At 42.8% G+C, this 27,653-nt stretch overlaps 1 protein-coding gene across 1 annotated transcript; it reads left to right on the top strand.

Annotated features, from left to right (window-relative positions):
- The first annotated feature begins 1,531 nt into the window (after positions 1–1,531).
- LOC123725614 (zinc finger protein 2) lies at positions 1,532–25,778 on the top strand. The gene is made up of 4 exons (XM_045692069.1): positions 1,532–1,570; positions 1,789–1,882; positions 21,994–22,047; positions 23,764–25,778. The coding sequence occupies exons 1-4, from the start codon at positions 1,532–1,534 to the stop codon at positions 25,194–25,196; spliced, it is 1,620 nt and encodes a 539-aa protein (XP_045548025.1). The 3' UTR covers positions 25,197–25,778.
- The last annotated feature ends 1,875 nt before the right edge of the window (positions 25,779–27,653 follow it).

Genomic DNA, 27,653 nt, shown 5'->3' with positions numbered 1-27,653 from the left:
ACCCCCAAAGCATAATGTTTCCACCTCCATGTTTGACGGTGGGGATGGTGTTCTTGGGGTCATAGGCAGCATTCCTCCTCCTCCAAACACGGCGAGTTGAGTTGATGCCAAAGAGCTCCATTTTGGTCTCATCTGACCACAACACTTTCACCCAGTTGTCCTCTGATTCATTCAGATGTTCATTGGCAAACTTCAGACGGCATGTATATGTGCTTTCTTGAGCAGGGGGACCTTGCGGGCGCTGCAGGATTTCAGTCCTTCACGGCGTAGTGTGTTACCAATTGTTTTCTTGGTGACTATGGTCCCAGCTGCCTTGAGATCATTGACAAGATCCTCCCGTGTAGTTCTGGGCTGATTCCTCACCGTTCTCATGATCATTGCAACTCCACGAGGTGAGATCTTGCATGGAGCCCCAGGCAGAGGGAGATTGACAGTTATTTTGTGTTTCTTCCATTTGCGAATAATCACACCGACTGTTGTCACCTTCTCACCAAGCTGCTTGGCGATGGTCTTGTAGCCCATTCCAGCCTTGTGTAGGTCTACAATCTTGTCCCTGACATCCTTGGAGAGCTCTTTGGTCTTGGTGTAACCGATGTGAAATGGCTAGTTAGTTAGCGGTGGTGCGTGCTAATAGCGTTTCAATCGGTGACGTCACTCGCTCTGCGACCTTAAGTAGTTGTTCCCCTTGCGCTGCAAGGGCCGCGGCTTTTGTGGCGCGATGGATAATGATGCTTTGTGGGGTGTCAGTTGTTGATGTGCGCAGAGGGTCCCTGGTTCGAGCCCGGGTTGGGGCGAGGAGAGGGACGGAAGCTATACTGTTACATTGGCCATGGTGGAGAGTTTGGAATCTGATTGATTGCTTCTGTGGACAGGTAACAAGCTGAGATTAGGAGCACTCCCTTTAAGAGTGTGCTCCTAATCTCAGCTCCTTACCTGTATAAAAGACACCTGGGAGCCAGAAATCTTTCTGATTGAGAGGGGGTCAAATACTTATTTCCCTCATTAAAATGCAAATCACTTTATAACATTTTTGACATGCATTTTTCTGGACTTTTTTGTTGTTATTCGGTCTCTCACTGTTCAAATAAACCTACCATTAAAATTATAGACTGATCATTTCTTTGTCTGTGGGCAAACGTACAAAATCAGCAGGGGATCAAATACTTTTTTCCCCTCACTGTACGCTGTTGTTGCTATTAGTCAGCTAGCGGGCTGGTTAAGTTAGCATTAGCCTAGCTAGCTAACTGTTAGTTAACATTCCCGACCATGAGCTCACTAAGCTACTCTCCTCCTGCTAAAGAAGAGGAGGTCTGCTGGACGGAGAAAGAGGGTCTGTGGCTGAACGTCGTGGAAGAGGAGGCTGTCACAATACAAAAACAAGTAAAGGGTGAGGCTGTTACAGTGAAAGAAGAGAAAGACGTTACAGTGAAATTAGAGGAAGACGCGTTCAGAGTGAAAGAGGAGGAGAAAGAGGAAGATGCCATTTTTGAAGTGAAAGAGGGGGAGGGGGAGATGACCGTCACATTGGAAAATGAGGAGGAAGAAGATGAGGAAACTGGATATCTGGGCCGTAAGATGGTTTTGAGAAACAGGGCCCTGATGAACACTAGTAAGTACTGGCACACATTTGCGCCGTAGTCTAGTTCCATGCTGTTACTATAGCCTCTTTCGATAATATGACTGCTTCTTCAGTTCTGTCCCCACAGCGACTGCAGTGAGAATAGCTATTGCATGAAATCTGTATTCTGCTCTCCTGTAATCTCTGTTGTTTTCTTCCCGTCTGGTGAGGTGGCCTCCTGTCTACAGGACCGTATTATTATGGAGAACCTCACTTCTGGGGATGAGGCCTCCTGTATACAGGAATCTGTAGCTCGTCGTTCTGGTGAGTTGGCCTCTTGTATACAGGGATCTGTAGCTCGTCTTTCAAGTGTGGTGCCTTCTCAGACAAACTCATTACTGAAAGTTGACAACACTATCTCTGCTAATCTCACCGTGATCTGGGTATGTGTAACGTTCAATTTAACTCCATAGTCTCTGTATTGTACACAGTTAGCTGTCCCTCTACTACCAGCTACCCCCTGTAACAATATACACAGAGGAGTGGTATCATTCCCCAGAGACTCTATTAGCTGTCCTTCCTCTACTACCAGCTAATGCCTTGGTCCCCAGTCATATTACATTCTGCTCTCCCAATTCCCTGTAACATTAATGCCTTGGTTTTTGGGACTCCAAAGAATGATTGATATCGGTCCTGCCAGAATCTGCAACTAACACTCCATAAGACTGACCCTTGACCCCCCCCCCATCATACTGTCTACACTCATGGATATCTGTCAGTCACTAGTTCAGCCCCTAAATGAGTCTGGAAGTCTGTCTTCCTCTGCTCATATGCATCTTCTTCCCCCTGACGCTTAACAGTAAGAATAGTTTGGTTCCCATATTCCCCCCTTAGGATGTTGTCCAGAGTATAATTACCCCAACAAGCTGCCTCTCCCCAGGCTCCTGGTCTACTGGATATAAGAGCAACGTCAACTCACCAACATTACGACCAGGAATACGACTTTCCCGAAGCGGATCCTCTGTTTGGCCCACCACCCAGGACAATGGATCGGATCCCAGCCGGCGACCCAAAACAACGACGCCGTAGAAGGGGCAGACGGAGCGGTCTTCTGGTCAGGCTCCGTAGACGGGCACATCGCGCACCGCTCCCGAGCATACTACTCGCCAATGTCCAGTCTTGACAAGAAGGTAGATGAAATCCGAGCAAGGGTAGCATTCCAGAGAGAGATCAGAGACTAACGTTCTTTGTTTCACGGAAACAGGGCTCATTCGAGACACACTATCTGAGTCAGTACAGCCATCTGGTTTCTTTACACATCGCGCCGACAGAAACATGCATCTCTCTGGTAAGAAGAAGGGCGGGGGTGTATGCCTTATGATTAACGAGACGTGGTGTGATCATAACAACATACAGGAACTCAACTCCTTTTGTTCACCTGACTTAGAATTCCTCACAGTCAAATGCCGACCGCATTATCTACCAAGAGAATTCTCTTCGATCATAATCACAGTCGTGTATATTCCCCCCCAAGCAGACACGTCGACGGTCCTGAAAGAACTTCATTCGACTCTATGTAAACTGGAAACCACATATCCTGAGGCTGCATTCATTGTAGCTGGGGATTTTATCAAGGCTAATCTGAAAACAAGGCTCCCCAAATTCTATCAGCATATCGATTGTGCAACCAGGGCTGGTAAAACCCTAGACCACTGTTATTCTAACTTCCGAGACGCATATAAGGCCCTCCCCTGCCCTCCCTTTGGAAAAGCTGACCACGACTCCATTTTGTTGCTCCCAGCCTATAGACAGAAACTAAAACAGGAAGCTCCCGTGCTCAGGTCTGTTCAATGCTGGTCCGACCAATCGGATTCCACACTTCAAAATTGCTTCGATCACGTGGACTGGGATATGTTCCGCATTGCGGCGAACAACAACATTGACGAATAAGCTGATTCGGTGAGCGAGTTTATTAGCAAGTGCATCGGTGATGTCGTACCCACAGCGTCTATTAAAACATTCCCCAACCAGAAACTGTGGATTGATGGCAGCATTCGCGCAAACTGAAAGTGCGAACCACTGTTTTTAATCAGAGCAAGGTGATCGGAAACATGACCGAATACAAACAGTGTAGCTATTCCCTCCGCAATCAAACAAGCTAAGCGTCAGTATAGAGACAAAGTGGAGTCGCCATTCAACGTCTCAGACACGAGAGGTATGTGGCAGGGTCTACAGTCAATCACGGACTACAAAAGAAAAACCAGACCCGTTGCGGACCATGATGCCTTGCTCCCATACAGACTAAATAACTTTTTTGCTCGCTTTGAGGACAATACAGTGTCACTGACATGGCCCGCTACCAAAACCTGCGGGCTCTCCTTCACTGTAGCCAACGTTAGTAAAACATTTAAATGTGTTAACCCACGCAAAGCTGCAGGCCCAGGTGGCATCCCCGGCCGTGTCCTCAGAGCATGCGCAGACCAGCTGGCTGGCTGGTGTTTACGGACATATTCAATCAATCCCTATCTCAGTCTGCTATTCCCACATGCTTCAAGAGTGCCACCATTGTTCCTGTTCCCAAGAAAGCTAACTGAGCTAAATGACTACCGCCCTGTAGCACTCACTTCCGTCATCATGAAGTGCTTTGAGCGACTAGTCAAGGACCATATCACCTCCACCCTACCTGACACCCTAGACCCACTCCAATTTGCTTACCGCCCCAATAGGTCCACAGACGACGTAATCGCCATCACACTGCACACTGCCCTAACCCATCTGGACAAGAGGAATACCTATGTAAGAATGCTGTTCATCGATTACAGCTCAGCATTTAACACCATAGTACCCTCCAAACTCGTCATTAAGCTCGAGACCCTGGGTCTCAACCCCACCCTGTGCAACTGGATCCTGGACTTCCTGACGGGCCGCCCCCAGGTGGTGAGAGTAGGTAACAACATCTCCACCCCGCTGATCCTCAAAACTGGGTCCCCACAAGGGTGCGTTCTCAGCCCTCTCCTGTACTCCCTGTTCACCCACGACTGCGTGGCCATGCACGCCTCCAACTCAATCATCAAGTTTGCAGACGACACTACAGTGGTAGGCTTGATCACCAACAACGACGAGACGGCCTACAGGGAGGAGGTGAGGGCCCTTGGAGTGTGGTGTCAGGAAAATAACCTCACACAATGTCAACAAAATAAAGGAGATAATTGTGGACTTCAGGAAACAGCAGAGGGAGCAGCCCCCTATCTACATTGACGGGACAGTAGTGGAGAGGGTGGAAAGTTGAGTTCCTCGGCGTACACATCACGGACAAACTGAAATGGTCCACCCACACAGACAGCGTGGTGAAGAAGGCGCAGCAGCGCCTCTTCAACCTCAGGAGGCTGAAGAAATTCGGCTTGTTACCAAAAACACTCAAACTTTTACAGATGCACAATCGAGAGCATCCTGTTGGGCTGTATCACCGCCTGGTACAGCAACTGCTCTGCCCATAACCGTAAGGCTCTCCAGAGGGTAGTGAGGTCTGCACAACGCATCACCGGGGACAAACTACCTGCCCTCCAGGACACCTACACCACCCGATGTCACAGGAAGGCCAAAAAGATCATCAAGGACAACAACCCGAGCCACTGCGTGTTCACCCCGCTATCATCTAGAAGGCGAGGTCAGTACAGGTGCATCAAAGCTGGGACCGAGAGACTGAAAAACAGCTTCTATCTCAAGGCCATCAGACTGTTAAACAGCCATCACTAACATTGAGTGGCCGCTGCCAACATACTGACTCAACTCTTGCCATTTTAATAATGGAAAAATTAATGTAATGAATTTATCACTAGCCACTTTAGATATTGCTTACATACCCTACATTACTTATCTCATATGTATTTACTGTACGCTATACCATCTACTGCTTCTTGCCATCTTGATGTAATTAAAATGTATCACTAGCCACTTTAAACAATGCCACTTTATATAATGTTTTCATACCCTACATTACTCATCTGATATGTATATACTGTACTCTATACCATCTACTGCATCTTGCCTATGCCGTTCGGGCATCACTCATTTATATATTTTTTATGTACATATTCATTCCTTTACACTTGTGTGTATAAGGTAGTTGTTGTGAAATTGTTAGGTTATATTGCTTGTTAGATATTACTGCATGGTCGGAAGTAGAAGTACAAGCATTTCACTGCACTTGCATTAACATCTGCTAACCATGTGTATGTGACATAAATTTGATTTGGTCATCCTTTTTACCTCAAATAAACAGTGGATTTCTGCTGTTGTGGGCATTTAACCATCTGTATGACTTTGTTGTTCACACAGGGGAGAGACGGGACTATCGTGGATCCTCTGGGGATCCTCAGCAACATCATGATGCTGACGAGGCAGAGAAAAGTCTCTCCAGATCAGAACTCCTCAAGAAACACCTGCAGAGACCCACAGGGAAGAAATCTCATTCTGCTCTGACTGTGGGAAAAGATTAAACTCCTCAGTAAAACTTAAAATACATCAAAGAATTCACACACTGGAGAGAAACCGTTTGGCTTGGATGGATTGTTGCCTCCAATTGTTCATACTTTAAATCGATGGCATTTCCTTAGAATGCTCATCAGTCTTTCAGTTGTTAATCGTATGTTTGTTGTGGTAAATAATTGTTTTTTCCTGTGAAGCCATTGTTGCATCCATGTCTGAAATGTGCTGTATAAATAAAGCTTGATTTGAACATATTGTAAAACAAATGAACCCAATGACTGACCAATCAACAGACTCTTGCAAAACCAATGAAATATTATGTGCAAAAGCAACACATATCTTGGTCCATCTTAGTATGAAACACTGAATTTATACTGTTTATCTTCCACTATGTCAGAATAGTGCATGGTATGTAAGTTTAGTATCACTTTTCAACCAACCCAGTGCATTTGTTGAAGATGAAAAATGTTGAAATCAACAATACATCAAAGGATTCAACTACAGAAAACTGAAAAAACAAATGGATCAAACAGTACCAACCACTTTTCCAGCCTGCTGAAGGCGTGGTGGAGTGGTAACCACCTCCCACAGCTCTGCTTATGTCATGTTCTGTGGCCTTTCCATTCCATTTCTTGACTGCCCCTGCAACACAGAAACACATTTAGTCATAATATATAAAACACTCAAAGTAATGGATATGGAGCATCTATGGCCTCAGTTACACCTGGCACCTAAATGTGACTTCTGTCATCTGATCACTCTAAGCTGCATTAGGTTCAGATCTACCAGGATGGGCCTTTGACAGTCTGGACGCAGTCAGGCCACTGAATATGCATAAGCAATGTAAAGAGATGGGGTGAATGAGTGGGGAAAAACACATTTGACACAAATTACCTTCATAAATCAAATGTTATTTGTCACATACAGGTGTTCAGCAGATGTTATTGCGGGTGTAGCAAAATGCTTGTCCTTCTTGTTCCCACAGTGCAGCAATGTCTAACAATTAATATCTAACAATTTCACAACAAATACCTAATACACACAAATCTAAGTAAAGGAATGGAATTAGGAATATATAAATATATGGATAAACAATGTCAGAGCAGCATAGACTGAGATACAGTTTATACATATGAGATGAGAAATGATATGTAAACATTATTAAAGGGACAATGATTTCATGATGCCTGTTTAACAGTCTGATGACCTTGAGATATGAAAAACAGATTCTTCTTTCGGTCCCAGCTTTGATGCACCTGTACTGACCTCGCCTTCTGAATGATAGTGGGATGAACAGGCAGTGGCTCAGGTAATAACAAAGAACAAATATGTGTGCCTGAGCGGAGATTAACTTTCATACAGCCAGAAGGGTTGAGAAATTTCGTTTTTTAGCTTTTTGTCTGAAAGTATTTTCTCAACTGCGATACCAACTCCAGTCAGCAGATGGCGATGTGCGTCTTTCAGGTGATTCTGCCACTGTGACGAATAATCTAGTGGACGGGACGCTTCTTCAACATCAACAGCTAGTCAGCCACCTTGGTTCACTCTAACTGGGAAGAACTCCCCCCCCGAATATTCCAGCCTTAAGGGCAGTTTTATTTCAAATGTAGCACCCAGACGGAGAAAATCCAATAAGCGTTTTATAGTTACATCGTTAGGGTAACTTACCCTAAAGTGGACACACTCCCATCAGTTTCTGAGACAACTGCCCAGACTTTGTAGACTGTTTAAACCTCATCTTTATCAAATTATCCATTAAAGATACCAACTCAAAACCTACGTTCGTCTACATATGGGTTGTTTAATTTGTATCTAATTATATTCCCAGTATTACTTCATCAAATCTCTAGTAATCGATTATACACACATACAATTCATCATATATTCACAGAATCCATATAAAACGTAAGAAATTCTTAGGTAGTCACAACAACCATTGCATTTGCTTTTTCAAGGACTCTCCATAGCTACAAAGCAGCTCTCCAAACATAATCCCAGCAGAACAAAAAAATTAACTTTTGTTTCCCGGACAATGACCATGGGATCCCCAACGGTTCTCTAACCTCCCAGAGACCACGGCAAAAATCAAGCCTCCCAGGAACTATAGACCTTCCACTGCTTTCTAAAATATCATCCCGGTTATTATCCAAATTTCAATAATCTGGTTAAGCATATTTCTATATGTTACTATCCAAACATCAGATTAAGACTCATTTACACATTCACACAACTCTCATATCACAGTCACACAATGCTATTCCCAAACATACCTAATCAATTAGTTGTTTTTCAACAATATTTTAACCTGCAGGAATATTTTCTAATTTCTATCTCATAGTTAGTTCCTAGGATAATGTAACTCGTACATTTACATCTTTCAATAGTTCTAAAAAGGGGTCCAGGTTTAAAACAATTACAGGTGCACCTTACTATCTTATACTATATCAGAAATGGACTTAACTAGTAAACACAGATTCTAGTTTTCATCCAGTTCACACAGATAGCTGACTCAGCGCCTCCTGACTGGGCCCTGTTTACACCTCCAAGGTGCCCCCACTCACACAGGAATACACACTCAGAGCCTACGAGGATTTTCTAAAAACTCCACTTTGCGTGTTTCGCTCACCTCATTCTTTTTTTAAAACTATGTTTGAGTTGTGGTATCCACTCAGATCAAAGGTGGATTCATCTGCTCCGTTCCCGAAGTGTGGTCTCTCTGAGATCTCAAGTTAGATGGATCCCTTGTGCACCATTTACCCAGGTCGTCAGTCACCAAGTCAAGATTCACGTCCCCATCGCCAAATGTGGTTGTTAATTTCTTTAATATCAAATGAGACAAACTTATCACAAGTCAGAGTTATTCTTAAAATAAATCTTTATTCACTTAATAAGGGAGCAGGTCACTACAACATACACATATAAAGTGAATCAATTGAGTGCTCTATGATAAACAAATCACCCCCAGATGATTTATTGCGAGCCCTGAGACAAAAGTACCAAGGTCTTTTACAGCTAAGATACACCCCTTTCAACCTACATGACGAACAACAGATGTATAGAACGGGTTACAAGGTTAAGATTTGTATGAAAGATACTGTCTGCTGAGAATTATAAGTATCTGCTGTAAAAACAGTACTCTTTGTGTAGAGACCAGGGTCTGGCCCTGGGGTCATCTCTCCCTGATACCATATAGAACAGAAACATTAACTCATGCTCCGGAATGCAGTCTCTTTAGGTTTTATCACCCAAAAGACATTGTAAATCTCCTGTCAGTGTTATCTCCCAGAGGCCCATCCTCAGTAGAACACACAGACACAATAGTTCTAAGAACCCTCTATTCTGTTGCATAAAACAACCATTTGATGCAATAAAAGTATTATAACAATCTTGCAGTTTTGTTCTCAGTGTCCACTGAAAGTTGACTAGTAACAACTGGGACATAAAAGTCCCCCATCATGAGACCCACTAAATCTGCCCAAGAAGCACCAAACAAAAGAAAAACCCACAACAAACGTAAAAACAAGAAACAAACCAAAACGGTAGTGTAACTAAAGATTCACCACATCTATCAAGACAACTGGAGCACTGGGCCAGACACTCTTAAATAGCACCTGGGCGAGCACAGGTGAAACAACTTCCCAGTAACGAGATGGACAAGCCAGCACAGGTGTAACACATACTTAATGAGGTGACACCAATCCGTGCGCTAGACATGCTAACGAGCTATATGTGCTAAAATCCAAACCTCAAAACATAAATGAAAAAAACAAAGACTAACACCTTAAGAGAATGCTTACCACCAATAGAAAACAACTTCCAATTCACATTATATTCAACTACAATGCTTCACCTTCCCCAATATAAACAATTAAAAACAATATTTTTAAATATTTTTTCCCCCTTTTTTCTAGAACTCTCCTCCCCTTGGAATGAGCCCAAAGAAAACTAATCTCCAATACAGGAAAAACGTGCAGTCAAAATAAATTGTGATCCATGGCAACTCATTGCCTAAACGCAAAACACTAAACTTTTTGACTGCCATCCTTGAGACAATCAGCAACCAAGTTGTCCTTACCACGGACATGTCTGATTTCAAAAGGAAACTCCTGCAATATCCATAGTAACTTTTCACCTCACTGCAGAGCTTCTCTCTTTTCAGGGTTCACTCGATAGGCATGTTGTTGGATCGGGGCCCAGTCCCCAATGTCATGCACTAGTACATTTGGGTTGGCACATCTGAGAATGAACCCTGATATTCTAAAAGCAGGGCAACAATGTCAATATAATTGTACAAACAATTTGTCAGTTGGTTGCATTAATAATAATCATTAGAGGTCGACCGATTAATCGGAATGGCCGATTTCAAGTTTTCATAACAATTGGAAATCGGTATTTTTGGACACCGATTTGGCCGATGTATTTTTATTTTTTTACACCTTTATTTAACTAGGCAAGTCAGTTAAGAACACATTCTTATTTTCAATGACGGCCTAGGAACGGTGGGTTGTGTCACCTGTGCTCACCAAGGTGCAATTTAAGAGTGTCTGGCCCAGTGCTCAAGTTGTCTTGATAGATGTGGCGAGTCAGCAACTTTAGTTGCGCTACCGTTTTGGTTTGTTTCTTGTTTTTAAGTATGTTGTGGGTTTCTTTTGTTTGGCGCTTCTTGGGCAGATTTAGTGGGTCTCATGATGGGGGACTTTTATGTCCCAGTTGCCTTGTTCAGGGGCAGAACGACAGATTTTTACCTTGTTAGTCCAACGCTCTAACCACCTGCCTTACATTGCACTCCACGAGGAGGCTGCGTGGCAGGCTGTTACGCGAGGGCAGCAAGAAGCCAAGGTAAGTTGCTAGCAAGCATTAAACTTATAAAAAACAATCAATCTTCACATAATCACTAGTTAACTACACATGGTTGACGATATTACTAGTTTATCTAGCGTGTCCTGCGTTGCATATAATCAATGCGGTGCCTGTTAATTTCTCATCGAATCACAGCCTACTTGGCCAAACGGGTGATGATTTAGCACTGTCGTTGCACCTAACCATAAACATCAATGCCTTTCTTTAAAATCAATAAACAAGTATATTTTTTAAACCTGCATATTTAGTTAATATTGCCTGCTAACATGAATTTCTTTTAACTAGGGAAACTGTGTCACTTCTCTTGCGTTCCGTTCAAGCAGTCCAAGTATATGCAGCAGTTTGGGCCTCGTAAGCATTCATTCAAACAGCACTTTTGTGCATTTGCCAGCAGCTCTTCGCAATTCTTCAAGCATTGAGCTGTTTATGACTTCAAGCCTATCAACTCCCGAGATTAGGCTAGTGTAACCGATGTGAAATGGCTAGCTAGTTAGCGGGGTGTGCGCTAATAGCGTTTCAATCGGTGACGTCACTCGCTCTGAGACTTGGAGTAGTTGTTCCCCTTGCTCTGCAAGGGCCGCGGCTTTTGTGGAGCGATGGGTAACGATGCTTCAAGGGTGGCTGTTGTCGGTGTGTTCCTGGTTCGAGCCCAGGTAGGGGCGAGGAGAGGGACGAAAGCTATACTGTTACACTGGCAATACTAAAGTGCCTATAAGAACATCCAATAGTCATAGGTATATGAAATACAAATGGTAGAGAGAGAAATAGTCCTATAATTCCGATAATAACTACAACCTAAAACTTCTTACCTGGGAATATTGAAGACTCAGGTTAAAAGGAACCACCACTTTTCATATGTTCTCATGTTCTGGGCAAGGAACTTAAACATTAGCTTTTTTACATGGCACATATTGCACTTTTACTTTCTTCTCCAACACTTTGCATTATTTAAACCAAATTGAACATGTTTCATTATTTATTTGAGGCTAAATTGATTTATTATATTAAGTTAAAATAAGTGTTCATTCAGTATTGTTGCAATTGTCTTTATAGCAAAAAAAATATATAAAAATTGGCCGATTAATCGCCATCGGCTTTTTTTGGCCCTCCAATAATCGGTATTGGCGTTGAAAAATCATAAATCGGTCAACCTCTAATAATCATTACTAAATGTTACATGAAATGTAAATATTAAATATTTGGTTGCATAGTCTTATTTTCAACAGCTTTTCAATGGCATTTTGCTAGGTAGGATAGCCCAACGTCAAAACACAGTTTTAACTTGTCTACATCAATAACCAATATGCAGGAAGTTTGTGATATATTGAAAACCTAAACAAAAAATGTGCTATGTACACAAACATCTGCCACAATAATCATATTACTTGTATTTTTTTTTAACAAGCACCTTAACTGCACAAGCACCAAAAATAGCAATAAATCACTGATATCGATTAGGGGGTGTGGCAAAAAGGGAGCGTATGTCACAAATTAAGTGGGAAACTGTCACCAAAGTCAGCCCAGAATGAAAGTTATTTCGAACATGACAGTACCTGTGTGTTTGTTTCTCTGTCCTGGTCCACCCAGGCCGCAGGTAAGGTCAAGGATAGCAGGGTTCGGTACACAAATCTGGTTCTCGGTAGGTCCAGGTCTAAACGCCAACAGGTAAGTCCAAAGCAGTCCAGCTCGTACACGGTAAATCCAGCCAATGTAGATTTTCTTTCTCTCTCTCTCTCTCTCTCTCTGCTCCACCTTCTGAGGGTTCCCTTTGCTTCTGGGAATTGTAGTTTTGGCAGTCGGCCATTTTGTGATCTGTAGTTCTGATCGGGGTGGCCATTTTGGTGATCAAGCAGAGCCCGTTTATTAGTTCTGCCCTCACATATCTGCCATCTATCACTCGACCCCCTTCTTTGCCACAGGGGGAAAACCAGGTTCTACGTGCTGTTGAAACTAACACAACTAAAAAAACACATGGAAATGGGAGATATCTTTTACCTCGACTGATTAGAGGACAACCTGCAGAAGACAGTCAGCTACATTTTGGAGTGATGCATTTAAATTTAGGGGTCACTAAACAAAGTAACGCAACACTTATTTGTCATAACTCATCGATATCATGCTAAAATCGTTTGGGCGAGAGGAGGGAGATGACGTTGCACGTCCTGTTAAAACTCACAGCTCGGAATCTGGGAATAATGTGTACATCACTGGTTAGAGGACAATTTGTAGAAAACAGCTTGCTACATTTCGGACTGTTGCATTTTGATTCCAGTGGGTCACCAACGTGGTAAGTGTAACACAACTCTTTTTTTGTTAGTCACTTTTTGTTAAATCACATAAATAGTACTCCTCCATTTCAGAGCCTGGATTTTCCCCCTGAGGCTAATATCCCTATCATGCTGAAATCAATTGATAAGGGGGCAAACGTTTGGGCTTCTACATTGTGACATTATTAAAATAATCCTACTACAATGTTAAAACAGTCTACATTGTGACATTAATTCATTGATATCATGAAACAACTCCTTCATGTATTTTCTGATGTTTAATCAGAAATATTTTATCAGATTATCTCTGGTCACAGCTATGAGATTTCTCTCCTGTGTGTTTCTCTGGTGTGGAGTCAGAATGCACGATGTAATAAAACTCCTCCCACATTGATTACAGCTAAAAGACTTCTCTCTTGTGTGTGTTCTCTTGTGTACAGTCAGCTGCCCAGATGTAGCAAAACTCTTCCCACATTGATCACAGCTATAGGATTTCTCTCCTGTGTGTGTTCTCTGGTGTACAATCCGATTGCTAGATGTAGTAAAACTCTTCCCACACTGATCACAGCTAAAGGGTTTCTCTCCTGTGTGTGTTCTCTGGTGTGATATCAGGCTGGTTGACCTAGTAAAAATTATCCCACATTGAGTACAGCTAAAAGATTTCTCTCCTGTGTGGATTCTCTGATGAATTTTAATGCCTGATGAGGAGGTGAATCTCTTCCCACAGTCAGAGGAGCAATGAGTTCTCTTCCCTGTGGATCTCTGCTGGTGTTTCTAGAGGTGTTCTGATCTGGAGAGACTCTTCTCTGCCTCGTCAGCATCATGATGTTGTTGAGGCTCCCCAGAGGATCCATGATAGTCCCGTATCTCTCCTGTGTGAACAACAAAGTCAGACAGATGGTTAAAGGCCCACAACAGCGGACATCCACTGTAAAAGGTGATGCCAACACCGTAGCCATGATGTTGTACAACAATTGACATCTGTAATGAAATGTTAAAATTATTTGACAAATGTCTCAAAATGGGCAAGATTAGTCATATTTTGGCTTGTTTTCACATTAGTAGTAAAATCGATGATTGTATAAGTTATAAGTAAATAAGTTACAGTTGCTGAAATCCTAAGCAGTGTGCCTGACGACTTTTGGTCTCCAATATAGGCCCCTTTCTGTGTTTAATAATATTGCGGCATGAGGGTGATTTGATAGCATACACAATTTGAATGCAAAAACACCTCCCTGCTAATGAGGAAACCGATAGTTATGGCCAAAGTATATCTGCCTGAAGCAAAAATGGTGAGCAAAGATTTTAGTTTTTCACAATGTATTCTGAATGTGAATGGGGGGAAACTCAGGGGAGTAACCTCCATTTCCAGGTTGCTTATGAGTACATTTCACACTACTTTGGATTATAATTGTAAGGCTTGTTTGAATGTCCTGCTTAATATAATGTTTGTGTCATCATCGCAAATCAACCGCTTTGTACGTTAAAAAACACCTCAACCAGTAAAATGCTCTTTGGCTAGCTTTTCCATCAGCCTGACAATGAGGGTTTGTACACTTTTTGCCAAATTGGCCCATAACTTCACCTAACAATAACATAGACCTACAGACCCATAACTTCACCTAACAACAAATATACCTATGTCGTGATGTTTGTCATTTGACTGGCATTCAGAAAATGATTTCCTGGATCAGCTGATGATAGTTGAACATGTGACTAACTAAACAGCTACAGTATTAACAATTATGTGTAATTATTGAAGAACCACGTTAATGACAGTTTCCATTTGGGTGTTGTCAATAAAGTAATGATTTTTTAAATGTATTGAATTTTTTTTTCACCTTTATTTAACCAGGTAGGCCAGTTGAGAACAAGTTCTCATTTACAAATGTGACCTGGCCAAGATAAAGCAAAGCAGTGCGACACAAACAACAACACAGAGTTACACATGGAATAAACAAATGTACAGTCAATAACACAATAGAAAAATCTATATACAGTGTGTGCAAATGGAGTAAGGAGGTAAGGCAATAAATAGGCCATAGTTGCGAAGTAATTACAATTTAGCAAATTAACACTGGAGTGATAGATGTGCAGATGATGATCTGCAAGTAGAAATACTGGTGTGCAAAAGAGCAAAAAAAGTAAATAAAAACATGGGGATGAGGTAGGCAGTTGGATGGGCTATTTACAGATGGGCTGTGTACAGCTGCAGTGATCGGTAAGCTGCTCAGATAGCTGATGCTTAAAGTTAGTGAGGGAGATATAAGTCTCCAACTTCAGCGATTTTAGCAATTCGTTCCAGTGATTGGCAGCAGAGAACTGGAAGGGATGACCAGTGAGATATACCTGCTGGAGCACGTGTTATGGGTGGGTGTTGCAATGGTGACCAGTGAGCTGAGTTAAGGCAGAGCTTTACCTAGCAAAGACTTATAGATGACCTGGAGCCAGTGGGTTTGGCAACGAATATGTAGCAAGGGCCAGCCGACATGAGCATACAGGTCGCAGTGGTAGATGGGGCACTGGTGACAAAACGGATGGCACGGTGATAGCAAACTGGATGCAGTCTGAGTAGAGTGTTGGAGGCTATTTTCTAAATGACATCGCCCGAAGTCAAGGATCTGTAGGATAGTCAGTTTTACGAGGGTATGTTTGGCAGCGTGAGTGAAGGAGGCTTTGTTGCGAAATAGGAAGCCGATTCTAGATTTAATTTTGGATTGGAGTTGCTTAATATGAGTCTGGAAGGAGAGTTTACAGTCTAACCAGACACCTAGGTATTTGTAGTTGTCCACATATTCTATGTCAGAACCGTCCAGAGTAGTTATGCTAGTCGGGCGGGCGGGTGCGGGCAGCGATCGGTTGAAGAGCATGCATTTAGTTTTACTAGCGTTTAAGAGCAGTTGGAGGCCACCGAAGGAGTGTTGTATGGCATTGAAGCTCGTTTGGAGGTTTCTTAATAACAGTGTCCAAAGAAGGGACAGATGTATACAGAATGGTGTCGTCTGCGTAGAGGTGGATCAAGGAATCACCCGCAGCAAGAGCGACATTGCTGATATATACAGAGAAAAGAGTCGGCCCGAGAATTGAACCCTGTGGCACCCCCATAGAGTCTGCCAGAGGTCCGGAGAACAGGCCAGGTCGATGAAGACGGCTGCACAGTACTGTCTTTTATCGATGGCGGTTATGATATCGTTTAGTACCTTGAGCGTGGCTGAGGTGCACCCGTGACCAGCTCGGAAACCGGATTGCACAGCGGAGAAGGTACATTGGGATTCGAAATGGTCAGTGATCTGTTTGTTAATTTGGATTTCGAAGACTTTAGAAAGGCAGGACAGGATGGATATAGGTCTAACAGTTTGGGTCTAGAGTGTCATCCCCTTTGAAGAGGGGGATGACCGCGGAAGCTTTCCAATATTTAGGAATCTCGGATGATACAAAAGAGAGGTTGAACAGACTAGCAATAGGGGTTGTAACAATGGTGGTGGATAATTTTAGAAAGAGAGGGTTCAGATTGTCTAGCCCAGCTGATTTGTACAGGTCCAGGATTTGCAGCTCTTTCAGAACATCAGCTATCTGGATTTGGGTGAAAAAGAAGCTGGGGAGGCTTGGGTAAGTAGCTGCGGGGTGTGCGGAGCTGTTGGCCGGGGTTGGGGTAGCCAGGAGGAAAGCATGGCCAGCCGTAGAGAAATGCTTATTGAAATTCTCAATTATCGTGGATTTATTGGTGGTGACAGTGTTTCCTAGCCTCAGTACAGTGGGCAGCTGGGATGAGGTGCTCTTATTCTCCATGGACTTTACAGTGTCCCAAAACTTTTTGGAGTTAGAGCTACAGGATGCAAATTTCTGTTTGAAAAAGCTAGTCTTTGCGTTCCTAACTGACTGTGTGTATTGGTTCCTGACTTCTCTGAAAAGTTGCATATCGCGGGGACTATTCGATGCGAGTGCAGTACGCCACAGGATGTTTTTGTGCTGGTCGAGAGCAGTCAGGTCTGGAGTGAACCAAGGGCTATATCTGTTCTTAGTTCTACATTTTTTGAAAGGGGCGTGCTTATTTATGATGGTGAGGAAGTTACTTTTAAAGAACAACTAGGCATCATCTACTGACGGGATGAGGTCAATATCCTTCCAGGATACCCGTGCCAGGTCGATTAGAAAGGCCTGCTCGCAGAACTGTTTTAGGGAGTGTTTAACAGTGATGAGGGGTGGTCGTTTGACCGCGGACCCATAACGGATGCAGGCAATGAGGCAGTGATCGCTGAGATCCTGATTGAAAACAGCGGAGGTGTATTTGGAGGGCAAGTTGGTCAGGATAATATCTATGAGGGTGCCCATGTTTACGGATTTAGGGTTGTACCTGGTGGGTTCCTTGATAATTTGTGTGAGATTGAGGGCATCTAGCTTGGATTGTAGGATGGCCGGGGTGTTAAGCATATCCCAGTTTAGGCCACCTAACAGAACGAAGTGAAGATAGATGGGGGGCAATCGATTCACATATGGTGTCATGGGCACAGCTGGGAGCTGTGTCTAAAACAGGCGGCAACAGTGAGAGACTTATTTCTGGAGAGATTAATTTTTTTAATTAGAAGCTCTAACTCTTTGGGCATAGACCTAAAAAGTATGACAGAACTATGCAGGCCATATCTCTAGTAGATTGCAACTCCTCCCCCTTTGGCAGTTCTATCTTGATGGAAAATGTTGTAGTTGGGGATGGAAATTTCAGAATTTTTGGTGGCCTTCCAAAGCCAGGATTCAGACACGGCAAGGACATCAAGGTTGGCGGAGTGTGCTAAAGCAATGAGTAAAACAAACTTAGGGAGGAGGCTTCTGATGTTAACATGCATGAAACCAAGGCTTTTACAGTTACAGAAGTCAGCAAATGAGAGCGCCTGGGAACACACAGGGCCTGGGTTAACCTCTACATCACCCAAGGAACAGAGGAGAATGATGAGGTTACGGCTAAAGGCTATCAGAACTAGTGTGTTGTGAACAGAGAATAAAAGGAGCAGGATTCTGGGCATGGTAGGATAGATTCAAGGCATAATGTACAGACGGGTAGGGTGCGGGTACAGTGGAGGTAAACCTAAGCATTGAGTGACGATAAGAGAGGTTACATCTCTTGAGGCACTAGTTATGCTAGGCGAGGTCGCCACGTGTGGGAGGTGGGACAAAAGAGCTCTCTGAGGCATGTTGAGTGGGACTAGGGGCTCCACAGTAAACTAAAACAATGATAACTATCCTAAACAACAGTATACAAGGCATATTGACATTAGGGAGAGACATAAAGAGTGGCATAAAGCAATCACAGGTGTTGATTGGGAGAGCTAGCTAAGACAACAACGGGTAAGACAACAACAGCTAATCAGCTAAGACAACAACAGGTAAAATGGCGATGAATGGGCAGAGAGGGTCAGTTAACTACACACAGGGCCTGAGTTTGAGGCTGGGGCCGACAGATAAAAAAAAAAAAATGGAGTACCGTGATTAATGAACAGTCCAGCAGGCATCAGCTATGTAGCCAAGTGATCATAGGGTCCAGTGAACAGCAATATATGAAACAGGGAAGCCATTGGGTAGTCATTACTACGCTAGCCAGGAGATGCGCCTGGCTCGAGGCTAACTGGTGCTAGCTTCGGGACAAGGGGCGTCACCGACATCCGGCAAAGGCCGGTTCTGCGCACATCAGACGGAATTACGTCGGCAGACCAGTCATGATGGATCGGCGGGGCTCCGTGTCGACAAAGTGTCCAGGCCAATTGGCAAAATAGGTATTGTAGCTGGAGTAATTTTGTTTGCTAGCTGGGAGATGCACCTGGCTCGAGGTTAACTTCGGGGATGTGCCACTCGGTAGCAGCAAGCTAGCTCCGATTATCCGGTGTAATGGTCCGCTAGCAGTGGATAACAATGACTAAATAGCTAGTAGCTAATTAGCAGGTTAGCTTCTGATGGCGGTTCTAGCTATAAGGTCTAAAAAATAGCAGATCCGTATCACATTGGGTGAGGTGGGTTGCCAGAAGGTACATTTAATTTAAAAATGGATAAAGAGATATAAATATATTGCAATATACAGCTGAAGTCGGAAGTTTACATACACCTTAGCCAAATACATTTAAACACATTTTTTTTCACAATTCCTGCCATTTAATCATAGTAAAAATTCCCTGTCTTAGCTCAGTTAGGATCACCACTTTATTTTAAGAATGAAATGTCAGAATAATAGTAGAGTGATTTATTTCAGCTTTTATTTCTTTCATCACGTTCCCAGTGGGTCAGAAGTTTACATACACTCAATTAGTATTTGGTAGCATTGCATTTAAATTGTTTAACTTGGGTCAAACGTTTCAGGTAGCATTCCACAAACAATAAGTTGGGTGAATTTTGGCCCATTCCTCCTGACAGAGCTGGTGTAACTGAGTCAGGATGTAGGCCTCCTTGCTCACACACACTTTTTCAGTTCTGCCCACAAATTTTCTATAGGATTGAGGCCAGGACTTTGTGATGGTCACTCCAATACCTTGACTTTGTTGTCCTTAAGCCATTTTTCCACAACTTTGGAAGTATGCTTGTGGTCATTGTCCATTTGGATGACTAATTTGTGACCAAAAATGTAACTTCCTGACTGATAACTTGAGATGTTGCTACAATATATCCACATAATTTTCCAACCTCATGATGCCATCTATTTTGTGATGTGCAACAGTCCCTCCTGCAGCAAAGCACCCCCACAACATGATACTGCCACTCCAGTGCTTCACAGTTGGGATGGTATTCTTCGGCTTGCAAGCCTCCCCCATAACGATGGTCATTATGGCCAAACAGTTCTATTTTTGTTTCAGCAGACCAGAGGACATTTCTCCAAACAGGGCGATCTTTGTCCCCATGTGCAGTTGCAAACCGTAGTCTGGCGGTTTTATGGCGGTTTTGGACCAGTGGCTTCTTCCTTGCTGAGTGGCCTTTAAGGTAATGTCGATATAGACCTCGTTTTACTGTTGATATAGATACTTGTGTACCTGTTTCCTCCAGCATCTTCATAAGGTCCTTTGCTGTTGTTCTGGGATTGATTTGCACTTTTTGCACCAAAGTACATTCCTCTCTAGGAGACAGAACACGTCTCCATCCTGAGCGGTATGACGGCTGCGTGGTCTCATGGTGTTTATACTTGCGTACTATTGTTTGTACAGATGAACGTGGTACCTTCAGGCGTTTGGAAATTGCACCCAAGGATGAACCAGACTTGTGGAGGTCTACAATTTTTTTCTGAGGTCTTGGCTGATTTCTTTAGATTTTCCAATGATGACAAGCAAAGAGGCACTGAGTTTGAAGGTAGTCCTTGAAATACATTCACAGGTACACCTCCAATTGACTCAAATGGTGTCAATTGGCCTATCAGAAGCTTCTAAAGCCATGACATAATTGTCTGGAATTTTCCAAGCTGTTTAAAGGCATAGTCAACTTAGTGTATGTAAACTTCTGACCCACTGGAATTGTGATATAGTTAATTATAAGTGAAATAATCTGTCTGTAAACAATTGTTGGAAAAATTACTTGTGTCGTACACAAAGTAGATGTCCTAACCGACTTGCCAAAACTATAGTTTGTTAACAAGACATTTGTGGAGTGGTTGAAAAACGAGTTTTAATGACTCCAACCTAAGTGTATGTAAACTTCCGATTTCAACTGTACATCTAGATGATGTATTGTTGCACCATGTAGGAGCTGTATAGACCTAGTCTGTTCATTATATACATCTACAGTATGTATTGTTACACCATGTAGGAGCAGTATAGACCTAGTCTGTTCCTTATATACATCTATATGATGTATTGTTACACCATGTAGGAGCAGTATAGACCTAGTCTGTTCATTATATACATCTACATGATGTATTGTTACACCACGTAGGAGCAGTATAGACCTAGTCTGTTCATTATATAAATCTACAGTATGTATTGTTACACCATGTAGGAGCAGTATAGACCTAGTCTGTTCATTATATACATCTACAGTATGTATTGTTACACCATGTAGGAGCAGTATAGACCTTCAGTAGCTAGCTACTTATTTAGATTTAGTTTGACTGAATGAAACTGCCTTAAATGTGCTGTATTTGCACTAATCAATCAACACATTCAGGTCTTTGTATGTCTCAATATAATAGTATTATTTAATTAAATCCATTTAAAAATAATCTTTGTCTGAAAATAAAATATGATCCTCAAATGCGTTTCCCACTCCAGTCAGCAGACGGCGATGTGCGTCTTTCAGGCGATGCTGCTAAGGTGACGTATAATCTAGTGGACGGTTTTTTAAAAACAGCTAGTCAACCACCGCGGTAGCTTGCTAGCCAACATAGCCGAAAGATTCAAGCTATTTATACGCTTTCGGTGTATATTAGCTACTGTGTTTTAGACACACATCTGTCGTATCTACTTGTTAACCTATTTCATGTAATATTACGTTATTTTGTATTAGTCAGCTATAGTAGCTGGCTGGTTAAGTTAGCATTAGCCTAGTCGCTAATGATAGCTAGCTAGCTAAGATCCTCGAACATGAGCTCTCTAAACTACTCCCATCCTGTTAAAGAAGAGGAGGTCGGCTGGACGGAGAAAGAAGCTCTGGGGCTGAACATTGTCGTGAAAGAAGAGAAGGAAGAGGAGGATATCACAGTTAAAAAAGAAGTAGAGGGTGAGGCTGTTACAGTGAAAGAAGAAGAGAAAGACGTTTCAGTTAAAGAAGAGGAAGACACATTCAGAGTGAAAGAGGAGCAGGATGTTACTGTGAAAGAAGAGGATGTAGTTTTTGGAGTGAAGAGGGAAGGGGAGATTACTGTCACATTGAAAGACGAAGAGGAGGAGAGGGGAGATCTGAGTAACACCAGTAAGTACCGCCTTAAATTTGTTTTTACTTTTGGATATTCGGAGTTGGCTCGTCAATACCTCTTCAACGGAGGGCCCTAGGATGATGACTGATATGTCTAGACTCAGACGACGTAGCGAGCAAGCTACCTCTGGTTTTCTCCGTCCTGTTTCCAAAAAGTGACTTAACATATATATTTGAGAAGGGTCTATCTGCTGACCGCAGACTGGGGGCCTCGGCATGTTGTGATTTTCATGTAGCGATGATTTACTACACCAAAGATTATGGATATACTGACAAGATGTATCTCTGCCCTAACATTGTCCACAAAGCGGCACTGTGGGTTGTCTAGCTCCCGCCTATCCTTTCTTTGGATTGGTGGATACATCTTATTATTGTAATCTATTGTTTATATTCTGTGAGGGTTGTTGACGTCAACCGCCTGTATTCAATGGAGATGCCAAGCTACTAGCATGAATATGCATAGCGATCTGGAGACAACTCCTATAGTGTTTTTATCAAAGTTGTATGTCACGTGTCCCCATAACTTAAGCTTTACGAAACTTCTGTTGGATCAAGTAAACCTCACGTTGCAAATGAGCCATTCATTTTGTTGTTGACCAAATTCGACACTTTCCACATTGGGTTGATAATTGTTTCCACCTGGATATGACCTACAGAGCTAAAGTTTTACAATTCCTGGATTTAAATGAATATTTTCCAATAATAATATTAATTTGTATCTTCCTATCCACATGTTGGATCCCTCTCCTTTGTTGTCCACTCTACACAAATAACAGACAACTACTGTGGGATTCCCAATCATACAGCCTGGATACAGCCTGGATTCGAACCAGGGACTGTAGTGACGCCTCTTGTACTGAGATGCAGTGGCTTAGACCGCTGCATCCGTGTGTGTGTCAAACTATTTAACTGTACTAGAATGCTTAAAAGGCCGCAAAAATTTGTAATATCGGTTATCGGTATCGTTTTTTAGGGCAAGGAAAATATTGGATATCGGTATTGGCCAAAAATGTAATATCGGTCTCGGGATATTGCGGTGAGAAAATCCCTCTAAGCTCACACAGCTCTCCTGCACCTTTATCAGATCAGCAGTGATTCATGTCAGCCTCCAGAGAGGTAGTCAGGTGTAAAGTGCTGCAATCATCATGGTGTGTAACTGTTGTTTTGAGTGAGGCCATAACAGGCACAGTCTCGTTTCACAGATTAGTTCAGTCTGCTTTGAAAGTATCAGAAACCTCTTGTATTTGGGTCTGAATCGTAGCCACGACCTCCGTTGAAATTAAAACTATCTCCAAGCATAGTAGCTTGATGGCCTCGATTGTTTATTTTAGTCCCCAGACAAAACCGCACACCCGGGCAAAGTGCAAGTCTCTGGGCTTTCAGTCTCATGAGAGGGCGGTGATGGAACTGGGTCTTGTAGGCCGGGTTCATCAAACTAATATTTAAAAATATATGTTTTTACTGCTAAATTCACATACACTTTAAGAATACTGCTGGAGCAAACAGAAATCACATTGGGTTTTTACAGAAATGTTTGATGATTGACTAGGAATGCCTTGGTGACCACTGTTTTTCACACTGGCTATTATTTTAATGAACTCCACCAAAGACCAAATCTGAACCAATCATAGACTTATATGTTTCATAAGTTTGGCCACACAGTACAGCACAGTAGACAACTAAGTAACTAGATACTCTGTTTGTATTTGACAGGAGAAAGACCAGACTCACCCTCTGACAGCGGGAAGAGTCCTTCAGGGGAATCAGACCCAGAGAAGAGTCCTTCAGGGGAATCAGACCCAGAGAAGAGTCCTTCAGGGGAATCAGACCCAGGGAAGAGTCCTTCAGGGGAATCAGACCCAGGGAAGAGTCCTTCAGGGGAATCAGACCCAGGGAAGAGTCCTTCAGGGGAATCAGACCCAGGGAAGAGTCCTTCAGGGGAATCAGACCCAGGGAAGAGTCCTTCAGGGGAATCAGACCCAGGGAAGAGTCCTTCAGGGGAATCAAACCCAGAGACGCCCAAAGCAGCAGGAGGACATCACTGCTCCCACTGTGGAAAGAGTTTTACCAAGTTAGGGAGCCTGAAGAAACATGAGAGGACACACACAGGAAAAAAGACATTCCAATGTTCCCAGTGTGGAAAAGGTTTTCTTTGGTTATATCACCTGAATAGGCATGAGAGGACACACACAGGAGAAAAACCTTTCCAATGCTCCCAGTGTGGTAAGAGTTTTAACGAATTAGGGTACCTATTAATACATAAGAGAATACACTCTGGAGAGAAGCCTTACCACTGCTCAAAATGTGGAATGACTTTTACCTGGTTAGGGAGCCTGAAAACACATGAGAGAATACACACTGGAGAAAATCCTTTCCAATGTTCCCACTGTGGAAAGAGTTTTACCCAGTTAGGGAACCTAAATCGGCACAAGAGGACACACACAGGAGAGAAGCCTTACCAATGCTCTCAGTGTGGAAAGAGTTTTAGGGGTTTAGTGAGTCTGAAACAGCATAAGAGAATACACACAGGAGAGAAGCCTTATCACTGTTCCCAGTGTGGAAAGAGTTTTAGATGGTTAGGTACCTTGAAAATGCATGAGAGGGCACACACAGGAGAAAAGCCTTACCAATGCACCATGTGTGGAAAGAGATTTACCCAGTTAAAGTCCATGAAATTGCATGGAAGAATACATACTGGAGAGAAGCCTTACCACTGCTCCCACTGTGGAATGACTTTTACCTGGTTAGTAAATATGAAAACTCATGAGAGAATACACACAGGAGAGAAGCCTTATCAATGTTCCCAGTGTGGAAAGAATTTTAGGGGTTTAGTGAACCTGAAACAGCATGAGAGGACACACCCACAAGAAAAGCCTTACCAATGCTCCCTGTGTGGAAAGCGTTTTACAAAGTTAGGGGGTCTGACAAGGCATGAGAGGACACACACAGGAGGGGATAAGACCTACCACTGCTCCCTGTGCGGAAAGACATTTAACAGGTTAAGGCATCTGAATAAGCATGAAAGAATACATACACAGGAGGAGAAGACATACCACTGCTCTCATTGTGGAAAGACATTTTCCCAGTCAGAGGACCTGAAATCACATGAGAGAATAGAGAGGCTGTGTTCTGACTTATGTTTTTGACTGACAATTTGTGTTTTTGTTTACACCACATTAATAAATCATATTGTTTATATGAAGTCTTCAACAAAATAGGTTTACTTAAAGAAAATGTTTGTTTCATGTCTAAAATGAGATTTTAAAAAATGATGTACATTGATATTTTGGATACAAGTGTACAGGTTTCAGGCTCATACAGAGCAGGTGCATAACAAAGTTTGTAATTTTCAATGATAGTAAGTAAGTAGCCTTGCAGGAGCCTTCGATTGTCTGATCCAGAACAGCTCATAGTAACAGGAACCTTGGCTTATCTGAGCCAGAACAGCTCATAGTAACAGGAGCCTACTTCCCCTGGACAGGACTCTAGTCTATAGAATACCACAGTATAGTAACAGGAGCCTACTTCCCCTGGACAGGACTCTAGTCTATAGAGTACCACAGTATAGTAATAGGAGTCTATCTCCTGTTTCTGTAGTGTGAGGCAGCTTGATGTACAGTACTTCCCCTGGACAAGATGCTAGTCTTAATATTTTACTGCTTCTCTTTAATTATTTGTTACTTTTATTTCTTATTTGTATTTTTTTATTTTTAAACTGCATTGTTGGTTAGGGCTTGTAAGTAAGTATTTCACTGTAAGGTCTACACCTGTTGTATTTGGCGCATGTGACAAATAAAATTTGATATGATAGCCTTGAAACCAGCCTTGAAACCTCTTGAATTTGATTTGATATATGATTTGGATATTGCTAAATCAATTTGATTGGATACAGTTGCAGATAAACATATTGGCACCCTTGCACCTTTCTTAAATAATAACCCATTTCTTCTAAAATAAGTTGAAATTGATGGTCTCCACACCTTATAGGATTTTCAACATTGCAGAACCAATACATTTTTTGTTAACTTAAGTTTACATTCGGCTAATTCAGCCACACCCATTGCTGACAGGTGTATAAAATCGAGCACACAGCCATTCAATCTCCATAGACAAACATTGGCAGTAGAATGGCCTTACTGAAGAGCTCAGTGGCTTTCAACGTGGCACTGTCATAGGATGCCACATTTCCAACAAGTCAGTTTGTCAAATTTCTGCCCTGTTGAGCTGCCCCGGTCAACTGTAAGTGCTGTTATTGTGAAGTGGAAACATCTAGGAACAATGGCTCAGCCGCAAAGTGGTACCCCACACAAGCTCACAGAACGGGACCGCTGAGTGCTGAAGCGCGTAGCACGTAAAAATCGGCTGTCCTTAGTTGCAACACTCACAACCGAGTTCCAAACTGCCTCTGGAAGCAACGTCAGCACAAGAACTGTTCGTCGGGAGCTTCTTGACTATCCACACATTACGCGCACACCAGCCTAGCCTAATTTTTTTTTTTGATATCTAGGATTGTTCTGACAAATATTTCCGGGCTCCGCTGGCATGGAATCTCCCAGGATAAACATCCATGCTCTCCTCCGGGAGGTTATGACAACACAACATCAAACACCGTAAATACACAACTTGATTCAACCACTTGAAAAGGTTGGGAACATGTTTTCATTGGCCAGTGAGTAGTCAAGCCCTCGCCTCAGCTACAACTTATTTATCAGAATTCCTGCTGTAAAAATAGCTACATTATTTCAGACACCCACAACTCAACTGCACCATGCGAGTTTGCTAAGATTTATGTTTGGTTTGTTAAAATAGAATCTTTAGTCTTGGGTCCCTGCATTTTAAAACATTTCTTTACTTTTGATATTGAATACTGCATTGTTGTTGAGGAAGAGCTTGCAGGTAACGGGGCGTTTATACTATTGGTAAAACATGTGGATAACCACGCTAGCTTCGCTCTCGTGTGGTGCTAGCAAGCATAATTGGTAGTGCTAGGTATCAACAGCCTCCCGACTGGCGCAGCAATGCATCGCACCCATGAGGCAGCACACAATTGGCCCAGCGTCGTCCGGGATAGAGGAGGGTTTGGCCGGCTTGGATGTCCTTGTCCCACGATCATAAGATCAAAATGATAGTTTTACAGTCTAAGCCCTGTCCGAGGGGGAGGTTCTTCTAAACTATATGGAATTGTTTTAAGAAGGTTTAAACAACATGAAGGACTTCCCCAGTATAGTACTGTAGAAACACCCTCCAACACGAAGGACTTCCCCAGTATAGTACTGTAGAAACACCCTCCAACACGAAGGACTTCCCCAGTATAGTACTGTAGAAACACCCTCCAACACGAAGGACTTCCCCAGTATAGTACTGTAGAAACACCCTCCAACACGAAGGACTTCCCCAGTATAGTACTGTAGAAACACCCTCCAACACGAAGGACTTCCCCAGTATAGTACTGTAGAAACACCCTCCAACACGAAGGACTTCCCCAGTATAGTACTGTAGAAACACCCTCCAACACGAAGGACTTCCCCAGTATAGTACTGTAGAAACACCCTCCAACATGAAGGGCTTCCCCAGTATAGTACTGTAGAAACACCCTCCAACAT

The sequence above is a fragment of the Salmo salar genome, chromosome ssa12, assembly GCF_905237065.1.
Source record: "Salmo salar chromosome ssa12, Ssal_v3.1, whole genome shotgun sequence".
In the NCBI taxonomy this organism is placed as follows: domain Eukaryota; kingdom Metazoa; phylum Chordata; class Actinopteri; order Salmoniformes; family Salmonidae; genus Salmo; species Salmo salar.
This window is presented reverse-complemented; position numbering and strand designations above follow the sequence as displayed.